Consider the following 10562-nt stretch of genomic DNA (forward strand, 5'->3'; position numbering starts at 1 on the left):
ATTTTAAAAAACCCGTGATAAATCTAATTTTATATATAAACTAATATTGAAATTTATATATAATTTATTTTAAAATAATGTAATAAAATCGATATAATATTTTTTTAATAATGAAAATAAAAATAAATAATATATTAATACAAAGTTTGGTTTGGTGATAATTTATTTGGTTATTTAAAAATATCTTAGATTGATAAATTAAATTTAAGTATAATATTTTATTAGAAAAATAGAGGTATTCTATTCGAAATTTAAAGTGGGATAAGATTTAATATTAATTTTTATTTATTTAGTAATATAATATAATAAAATATAGAGTGAAATGTCATTTTAGTCCCTGTGGTTTGGGCTATTTTGCCAGTTTAGTACAAAGGTTTCATTTTTAACCTATGGGTCCAAAAAGGTTTCACAGTTGCCATTTTAGTCCACTGGGTTAACTTCATCCATTTTTTCTGTTAACCAGAAAGCCAATTCGGTCATTTTATATGGCTGAATTACCCTTTTAGTTAACAGAATTACATACAAAATGACCAAATTGGCCTTCTCGTTAACAGAAAAAAATGGATGAAGTTAACCAAGTGGACTAAAATGGCAACCGTGAAATCTTTTTGGACCCACAAGTTAAAAATGAAACCTTTGGACTAAACTGGCAAAATGGCTCAAACCACAGGGACTAAAATGGCATTTAACTCTAAAATATAATTGAATAGTTAGGAGGTTGTATGATGATAAATTGGTTAACTGTATTATAATGTCATATGTTTTTAGTTATATATTTTTAGAATTATTTTAAAAAAAAATTAAGACTTTGTTATTATTAGTAAAATCAGTGATTTTATATTTGTAATTTTTTTGGTATTATTTTATTAAAAAGTGCATATTATATTATGCCTTAAGTTATTGATGTCATCCAAAATGTTTTTTGATTTTATGTCTAGCATTATATATATTATGGTAAAAGTTTACATATAAAAAGTTTAACGTTTATTAGAGATAATTATATCATCGTAAACAATAAGAGTAAATTTGTATATTACATATAAAAAGTAGGTTCATGGAATATGATATAAAAAATCAAATAAATATTGTTATAAATGAAAAGTATACATTACATTTAAACTAAATAATAATTATCTATAGTTAAGTAGAAAAGATTAAACAAAATAATATTTAGTAGGAGAGTTATCTATAATTAATTAGAAGAGATTAAATTAAATCATAATTAGAGTAAATTGCCAAAATCGTCCCTGAGGTTTGAGTATGTTTGTCATTTTCACCCTAAACAACTTAAAGAATGTTTTCGAGTCTAAACTAACTTTTAAAACATTCTTGTTAAGTACAAGCTCCTTTTTTCTTGCAGCTTCTAAGACCATTGGGTATGGGAAGGATAGTCTCAAAATGGATTATCCTTCACATAAGCGCCACGTAAGCATAGGATGAGGACCCTCCCTTTGGAGACTATCCAAGGGTATGGTGGATGCTCCTCCTCCATTTTTTATTATTATTTATTTGATTTAATTAATGAATGAAAACAAAGTAAATAAAAATAAAAAAGTTACATTTAAATAAAACCTAAAAAAACAACAACCTAAAGTTACATTTAAATTAAAAAAAACACACCTAAAAAAACATAAAGTTACATTTAAATTAAAAAAAATGCACTTAAAAAAAACCTAAAGTTACATTTAAAAAAAACTACACTCCCCCACTCCATTTTTTCCTAATTTTTTTCTTCATCATTTGTAAAATGGGACGGTCTTCCGGTGGATATTCGCTAAGATCGGTGGTCATTATTTTTCATTCCTCCAACTCCTGTGCTTCTTGTTGCTTCTTTTGCTTCTCATCGGCTAGTTTTTTTTTCATCTTTACCTTCTCGGTTTGCGTCTCGTTAAAGATTTGGTTGAATGCTTTCAACTCGGCCATAACACCTTCCAACCTCGAACCACCACCACTTCCTGATGCGGCTTGTTTCTTTTTTTTCAACCGCTATCTTTTTACTTTTGTCTCTTCCTGGGGGACGTTCTCCATCTTCATTCGGCTCCTTCTCATAGTCGGGCTCGTCGTTGATATTTATTTGGCAACAACCGGTTGAGCCTCCAACGCTATAACTTCCTGACTCGGAAGTTTTAGACCGTTTCGTTGCTCGTTTCGCTTGTGCAACCTCATTTCGACATCCCTTCCATTTTGGTCGATCCTTTACAACTAGCCAAGCACGGACATGTGGGAAAGGAGATTTGCTCTCATTTTCATATAAACGCACCGCTTCATTGTAAGCATTTTCGTGGTTCCACCCACTCGGTTTGTTGGCGAGCGTTGTGTTATAAAACCCACAAAAGCGTTGGATCAACGTATTCATCTTGCAACACTTCGAGCTGATAGAATCAATGGTTCTGTACTCGCCTTGTTCCATAAGCCTGTGGAATAAATCAAGGGCTTCTTGCCAAAACGAATCGCCTGGTTGATTGTTACCTACAAGTTAGTAACAATAATAATAATATTTTGTTAGAAAAATATAGTGTACAAATAAATATTTAATAACAACAATAATATAATGTACAAAAAAATAATTTTTAACAATAATAATATTTTACCGATTATAGGAGATGTTGAAGAGTTAATATATGCTTTCGCCAACGCATCTTCCTCATTTTTTGTCCATTGTTGTTGTTGTTTGGCGGCTGCGTCTTCCTTTTTACCATTTCCCTTTTTATTTTTCTTTTTTGAAGGTTCAGGTTGCATTTCTCGCACAACCTCTACGTCATCATCTTGTTCCTCGATTTGTGTTCGTGGTGCTTGTGGCGTTGGTTGATATGGCATATTTAGCGGGTTTTGCATTAGTTGCTGCATTTGATATGGGTTGAACGGCATGTTGGGTTGTTGCATTTGCCTCGGGTTGAACGGGTATTGGTTGAAAGCGTTTGGCATTTGTTGGTGACCCGCAAAAGCGTTGTCCATTGCGGGTGTGTAGTCGGATGACGAAAACGGGTGTGAACATGAGTTGGGATTATTTGGGTTGTAGGGATCCATAATTTTTTTTAAGGTTGGGAGAGGTTTTTTTTATAAAAATTGGAGAAAAGTGGGAGTAGTTTGGTAAAAAAGTGAGGTGAAAAGGGGTTTAATCTATAGTGGTGGGGTGAATTTTTTTTTAAAGGTTGCAAGTTACCATTAGCGGGCCCACCCCATTCAAAAAGCTTGCCCCGTCTCCAACGTCCGAATTCGGACGGAAGTGCCGAGACGCCCCTAAGGGGGGGGGGGGGGCCTGTGCCGATCCCCATACCCATTGGTCTAACAGACCGAATTGGGATCTCGTTGACGATCTTGATTTGGTCAACCTCAACATCGAATTCAGGATTCGTGTTGGTTGGTGTCTTAAGATTTTTTTAACCCACATCTCCGTATCTGACCATATTTTACTTCATGAAAATCCAAAAGCATCTTTGCAGTAACTTTGTTGCCAAACCCATCTACACTCTGACTTGTGTGACCACCAACTCTCTTATCATTTCCTTCTGACCCCACTTTACCTTGAAGAAATTTGAGGGTATCTTTTAAAATTTATAAAGAAAAACTGCTGTCTTTGTGTGATGAGTCAACTCTTAGTTCAACATCAAACCCACAAGTATTATTCCTAAAGATCAAATGCAGAATCATACAACTACAACAATAATATGGAAATTATCTAGGATTTTGAGCTCTACCCTAAATTCAAATCAAGAACATCATAAATTATTCAACGAAAATAAAGATGGTGGTTCATTATTATTATATATGACAATTTAAAAACCCCTCTTCTTGTTCATGTAAAATTGAAAACTTACTGAAATCAACATTCTAATTCGAAATTTTATGAACGAAACCTAGTTATAAATCAAAGTAAAAATAAACAAGAATCATTGAATACTTCAGAGAACACCGGGTGAAATTATAGACTTACGAGATTGTTTGAAAAGGAAGATTTGAACCAAACTGATGTTGATGTAGATTGTTTTGGGTTTGCGAAGGGAACCGTTGTTTGAATGGAAGCATTTTTACCAGATTCTTTGAAAAGGAAATACGGAAGGGTAACTCGGTAATTTCATTAAAAAAAAGGGAAATATGTAATTAATTATAGAAGCTGGGTAAATATGTAACAAAGGTTTTTAATAGAGGGATATATGTAATAATCCCATGAAAAGAAAGGTCAAAGTCACTATTCACAGAAGTCGATAAGTGTTAGTATCTTGAATATCTTGAATTTCTAGTTCTTATCACTTTGACTATACAATGGTCAAACTAATTACGTTTCGGATAGAAATTTAACTTACTTTAATGGTTTTGCCCCAAACTTTTAAAAATAACCATTTTACTCCCTGATCTATGAAGCCCTTCACGATTTTACTCCCCGCCCTAAACGTCATCCATTTTAAACGTTAAAGCATGTCACGTGCAAAACACTTGATGGGCAATTATATCTTTTAACACCAGTTTGTCCGTAGTTTTTTGGGGAGCATAAACATTAATAATGTTGATCTTCTGTTGTGACCCTTTAATAGTCCCACTCACCAAAAGGAAATTCCTATTCTTAACAGAACTAGAAACCTCGAATATCCCTTTGTCCCATATACACATCAGAACCCAGACAAACCAGTCGCCTCAACTCCCTCGACGCCAAAATCTTGATTCCCCCAAAAAATTAACCACATTTAACTTTGAGAGATCCGTACGTTTCGTTTCTTGAATCAAAAGAAAATCAACCTTATTTATCTGTTTCAAACCCTTAATCCAACCCTCCTTAACCGGCCCCCCAATCCCTCTAGCGTTTATTGAAAGGAAATTAATTTACTTACCACGTTGATGCATTCTGTGCCCAAAGTCTCCTGAATCAACTTTCCATGTTCGGTAAGATTCACACCAACCAAGTTTCCAATACGAATCGTTTCCTCGAGCTCATCAAGCTCCACCGCTTTACTGTGCCTTTTTTCCTGCGAGTCATCCACCAGCGTTTCCCCATATGAGCAATCACCTTCATCGAACTTATTATTTGCTTCCACATTAATAATTTATAGAAGAGACAATGAACTCATGACATGGCCTTGCATGGCTTGACATCATGACATTGAACAAATGTAATAATCAAGATTAGGCCACTTTCTATGTAATAAGTTATTTAAATGTACCTATTGCTTATAAGAACAATGACGAAACACTAAAGTTAAGTAGTCAAATTATTTTATGATAAAGTTGAATCAGTGTGTATGTAATAAGTTATTTAAACATTTGTTTATCTGATACACGATTAATGGGATATAGTGACCTTTTTAATTAACTATCCAATGCACAATTATGTACACTATTTTTTTTTTTTTTTGAAAAAAGGAGGAATATTATAAAACTGTTGTGGTTTCAACGATTTCGTTGACCAAAGAAAATAGAGGGAAACTTGAGAGAATTTTAGAGAGGATAACTAGACTAGTATTTTTCATTCATGCTAGAAACTTTAACATAATAGCCATACAAACACATACCCACTACTTGCTAATATGACTCATAAACTCACCCACTACTCTACATAATAACTAGAAAATGCAAATAAGCTACTGGAATCCTAATAAATTGGAAAATAGACCTTATTTGGAAACGTGAGAGATCCCCAAGATTCCTTTATTTTCTGCACTTAACAACTAAACAAATGTAATAATTTATAAAAGAGACATTGAACTCATGGCATGGCCTTGCATGGCTTGACATCATGACATTGAACAAATGTAATAATCAAGATTAGGCCAGTTTCTTATAAGAGCAATGACGAAACACTAGTCAAATTATTTTATGATAAAGTTGATTCAGTGTGTATGTGAAGAGGGAGTGAGTAAAAAAGTAGTAAATTCAGTGTACATCTTACTTGGATCTAAAGTTATTTATGTAGTTATATCAGCTGCAAAATGCGTGTAATTACTTATACGCATCATGGTAATATTGTAAGTCATCAACAAAATATACACTTTGTAGAGTTTGATCAAGCCATATAAGTTTCCACAATGAAACTGGCCTTGATAAGTATTATTTCTCTTCTACAAACTATGTGAAACACATACCAACTAGAGGTAGTGTATGTAACGCCCATCTCGTTCTATTAATATTTTAATAATAAGATACACATTTTTATGCTAAAATGTGACTTTACAAAAACTTGTTATACCAACATTCCCAAATGTTTACAACATTTCAAAAACAATTTATAAGTGTTTACATAATTCGCTTATAACAACACAAATCAAGATTTGACGCGGAAGCTTCATTTAACGTGTGTTCGGTTCTTGCTCGCCGCTTGATCTTCATCCGGATTAGGTCCATCTTCGCCTACGGTCAAAACCATGTAAATAATTAGTTTTGACACTTTAATAATCGAGTGTAAACAAGTTCCGAGCTTAAACGTAACAAAACAAGAAAAATCATAATCTACATGTAAATTATAATGTTTTCCCGCCTAGATTGACTTATCGCTATCATGTAAATTATAATGTGGATAAATTGTTTAACTTAAAATATATATCCTATTTTAAGTGCTAAAATTATGGAAGTTTTCAAATAGATGTTTATTTGAAAACTTCCGTAATTTTACAATTAAAAACATTTATTTAAGAAATCATATTCTACATGATAGCGATAATTCTATCTAGACAGGAAAACACGAATTGAGTGCTCCTCATGTTAGGGGTGTGCACGGTTCGGTTCGGTTTTTTGGTAAAACCAAAACCGAAACCGAAATGTCGGTTTTCGATTTTTTAAAACCGTTCGGTTTCGGTTTTTATGTCGGTTCGGTTCTTCGGTTATTTCGGTTTTTGGAACCAAATTATGTAAGATTCAAAAATTAAGTTATTATAGTTACCTCTTAAACTATTATTGCTTACATAAACCTAACATTTTAATCTATTTTTATATTTCTCTAAAATTTTTATTAAGACATTTACTTTTATAATAATTTGAAGACAATTTAATTTTTGTACTAAATTTTGTTAGTTCTTATAGGTAATAAATAGACCATTTCAATTATAAATAAACATGTAATGTTTTTATTATAAACAACATTCAAGAATAAAATTAATAATTTATGCTAGCATTGGGTTAAATACTTAAACAACTTAAACTTAGGGGCTGTTTGGCAACTTCTGAATGGTTAAGTGCTGAATCAGTAAAAAGTATGAACCATTAAGAGCCAGTATAATACTTAACCGTTGAGAGGCAAATGTCTGACCAATTAAGATTTAGGTCTTAACCATTCAGACTCTGTGTAAAGCTTAACCGTTCAGAGGCAAATGTTTGAACCATTCAGACATCTGCTCACGACACAAACAGTCTGAATCACTAAGTGATGAACCAGTAAGAGGTCTGAACCATTAAGAGTCTCATTGAGAGCTAAACAAACAGCCCCTTAAACATAAAATATATGGATTGTAACTTGTCGATTTTTTTCGGTTATTGAAAATGGTTATCCGAAAACCGAACCGTCGATTTTTGTTTCGGTTCGGTTTTTTTAAATCTAAATCAATCAAACTATATTCCATCATCTACTGTTACATTGTTACTTCACTTAAGAAAAGGACATTTCTGTTGATATAACATTGTTATTCATTCAAATCCAAATCAATCAAACTATTTAAGATTAGTAGCTTATTAAAACTTATGTACATTAAATATGGAGGTATCTTTCTCATCCCACATCGTTTATTTAAGGGTTCCAATATTCTTTCCACTCTTATAAAAGATGAAGATATGAACTTTTCTTCAAAAATTAGCTTGTACATTTTAATGAATCGGTGTCTATCATAATATCCTAAGTAATAATTTGATTGAATGAATTGGTTTTTTAAGCTAGTCAACAAGATAGATCCGCACATGCTCAATTCAGTTTTATATTAATTTTTTAAGAGTAAATTACGTTTTTGGCCCATGTGGTTATATCACTTTTACTATATTAGCCTAAAATAAAATTTTTTAATATATCTGCCCACATGGTCTCTATAACTAACCATTTTGGCCCCTAAGTCTAACCATTTGGCCCTCATGGTCTCTATAACTAACCACTCGACGTCGACCGAACCCTCCTCCTTCGAACCAAATACTTCCCGCACCTGGGAGATTAACACGACGTCGTCTGAACCAAGAAACTACAAACCCACCACCTTCAATTAACTCAGTTGCAAACCAACCACTAAAAAACGAAAACATTGTTTATGAATATTACCAGCAAGAACATCCAGACGATTTAACAGATCAAGAGTTGAACTTGGCATACGATTTAGCAACGAGCACACTTCAAATTGCATCGCCAAACACTAATCAACCTAACCAGATGCTGGAGCAAGGAAGACCGGAAGGCTATGAAACGGACCCGGGAGAGGAGTACGTAGAATGGTGGGGGGAGGAGGACACTCGATGCCCAACACCGGAGAGCCCACGTCGTACATGTTGGTACTCGCCAAGATCTGACGGTCGTGACAGTGATCGTTCGGTCTCGCCGCCCCCATTCTTCTTGGGTGATTGGCCTTAGGAATAATCTATTTTTATTTCTTAGATTTTTAGTTTAATCGTACGTTTATATAAATGTTTGTCCGTTTGTTTCCTATTGTATCTTAATAAATAAAGTCTTTGTCTTATTTAATGTCTATTGCAATGTACATAAAATATAAAATTTATCTTATATTCACGGGAAAATTGCAATTTAATTTTACAAATTACGGCAACATTAAATTAAAGTGAGCTCCGGATTTTTAAGCTAATAATGATACCTGCAAATTAATAAAAATATAAGTTTCCAAATAAAACCAGCGATGATGGTAGCCCATCTGGTTAGTGTGTGTGTTTGTGAGACGGAGGTCGCGGGTTCGATTCGTGTAAGGGGCGGATCATACAAGAGATCCCCCCTTTTTAAACCGGTCAAATCATAATTTTTACCTATGGCACTTGACTAACTGGACTAACGGAGTTCTTTAACTCAGTTGATTGATTCCTTTATTACATAATAACCTAGTTAAGTATCTAACTTAGTTATTATTTATTCCATATATGATTTAACTAACTAGGTTAGTTTAATCTAACCTTTCATTTATAGACGGCCTTCATAAAAATGTATGGAGAAAAGAGTATTTTGATATTTTTTTGATGTTTTTTGATATTTTTTGATGTTTTTTGATATTTTTTTGATGTTTTTTGATATTTTTTTATGTATTTTGATATTTTTTAAAAAATACTACTGAAGCGGCTCGGCTTGTACTTTAAGCGGCTCGGCTTGTACTTGTAGCGGCATGGCTTGTACTTGTGGGCAGGGGGCGAAGCGGCTTGGCTTGGGGATGAAGCGGCTCGGCTGACAGGCGTGGCGGCATAAAGCCGGTTCAGGTTAAAGGGACACGTGTCCGCTTGGTTGTGGCTGGATTGAAGGTGCATAAAAATGGGGGTTCACTTGGATGGGAAGGTCCATTAAGCCTGGTCAAATGGCTATTTTCGTAAAAAGGTTGGTCAAGCGGCTAGTTTGGTTAGCCGCTTGACCAACCTTTTTACGAAAATAGCCATTTGACCGGGCTTAATGGACCTTCCCATCCAAGTGAACCCCCATTTTTATGCACCTTTGTCACACCCCCAAAATCCACCTGCGGAGTATCACCGCTTGGGAGCGTGACTGACCAGGATCAAGCCACCAATCATATCGAATCTGTAGTTATTGTCAAGTATAATAAATGTAAACCAATTATTCAATACGATTGATGTTCCAACAAAACATAATTTAAGTAGCGGAAGCGTAATAATGATATCCAATGTATGTAAGTAGATCAAGTGTTGTAAGTATGACATAACATCCACGATCCAAGCTCCACAACGACCTGCTCCTCCCTGTGCAAGCTCCATATGTACCTAATATCCTGCAAGGCATGCAGCAGAGAGTCAACAACTAGTTGAGCGAGTTCACAGTTAACAGTTCAGTATTGTATAGTGTGAGTAGTAGTATGTTCGTTCGTTATGTCGTATATCGTAATAGTTTCCATCGCGGCCTCCCAGGCAGGTATGCGAAGATGTTAGGGGGATGGTCATCCCGTATATTCTAGACTAGGTTTACTTGTATCGCGGCCTACCAGGCAGGTGTGCGAAGATTAGTAAATTACAGTTCGCGGCCTTCCAAAGGCAGGTGTGCGAAGTCAGTCATAATATCGCGGCCAACCCTTGGCAGGTGTGCGAAGATCAGTTCAATAAGTGTTACTAGTCTAGTCGTAGTTCAATCAGCAGTGTATGTACCATAGTTCATCAAATCACATCACTACGTTCCAGTATCGATAAGTACCAGTAAATAATCAAATCCCATTCCCACCCTGGGAACCCCATGCCTTGGCTGTGTGAACTCACCTTGGTTTGCTCGGTATGTTATTGCTTCTAGGGTTTGCTAACCGTCTAAGTCCGTTACACACGACCTAGGATGCATTGCACATGATTCGATGTAAGTGTTACATTCAAGTAGGGTTTACATGTTACTTATGTCTAAACAGTTGTGATCGGTGTGAGGGTTGTGCACAGGATGAGATGACAAGAGTTGT

General features: G+C 34.5%; 1 protein-coding gene across 1 annotated transcript; it reads right to left on the bottom strand.

The window, feature by feature from the left end:
• Nucleotides 1–1797: 1797 nt before the first annotated feature.
• Nucleotides 1798–3027, bottom strand: LOC110925375. The gene is made up of 3 exons (XM_022169334.1): nucleotides 2592–3027; nucleotides 1999–2469; nucleotides 1798–1955 (listed from the first exon to the last, which is right to left on the bottom strand). The coding sequence occupies exons 1-3, from the start codon at nucleotides 3025–3027 to the stop codon at nucleotides 1798–1800; spliced, it is 1065 nt and encodes a 354-aa protein (XP_022025026.1).
• Nucleotides 3028–10562: the final 7535 nt, after the last annotated feature.

The sequence above is a fragment of the Helianthus annuus genome, chromosome 17 (assembly GCF_002127325.2).
Source record: "Helianthus annuus cultivar XRQ/B chromosome 17, HanXRQr2.0-SUNRISE, whole genome shotgun sequence".
Taxonomy (NCBI): domain Eukaryota; kingdom Viridiplantae; phylum Streptophyta; class Magnoliopsida; order Asterales; family Asteraceae; genus Helianthus; species Helianthus annuus.

What these genes read in the sequence shown, in the direction of transcription:
- LOC110925375 (XM_022169334.1), bottom strand. Translation starts at nt 3,027, where the DNA reads ATGGATCCCTACAACCCAAATAATCCCAACTCATGTTCACACCCGTTT. An exon ending in TTCAACATCTCCTATAATCG is followed by an intron (nt 2,470 to 2,591) that starts GTAAAATATTAT and finishes ACTAACTTGTAG; the next exon opens with GTAACAATCAACCAGGCGAT. An exon ending in TCCCCCAGGAAGAGACAAAA is followed by an intron (nt 1,956 to 1,998) that starts GTAAAAAGATAG and finishes AAGCCGCATCAG; the next exon opens with GAAGTGGTGGTGGTTCGAGG.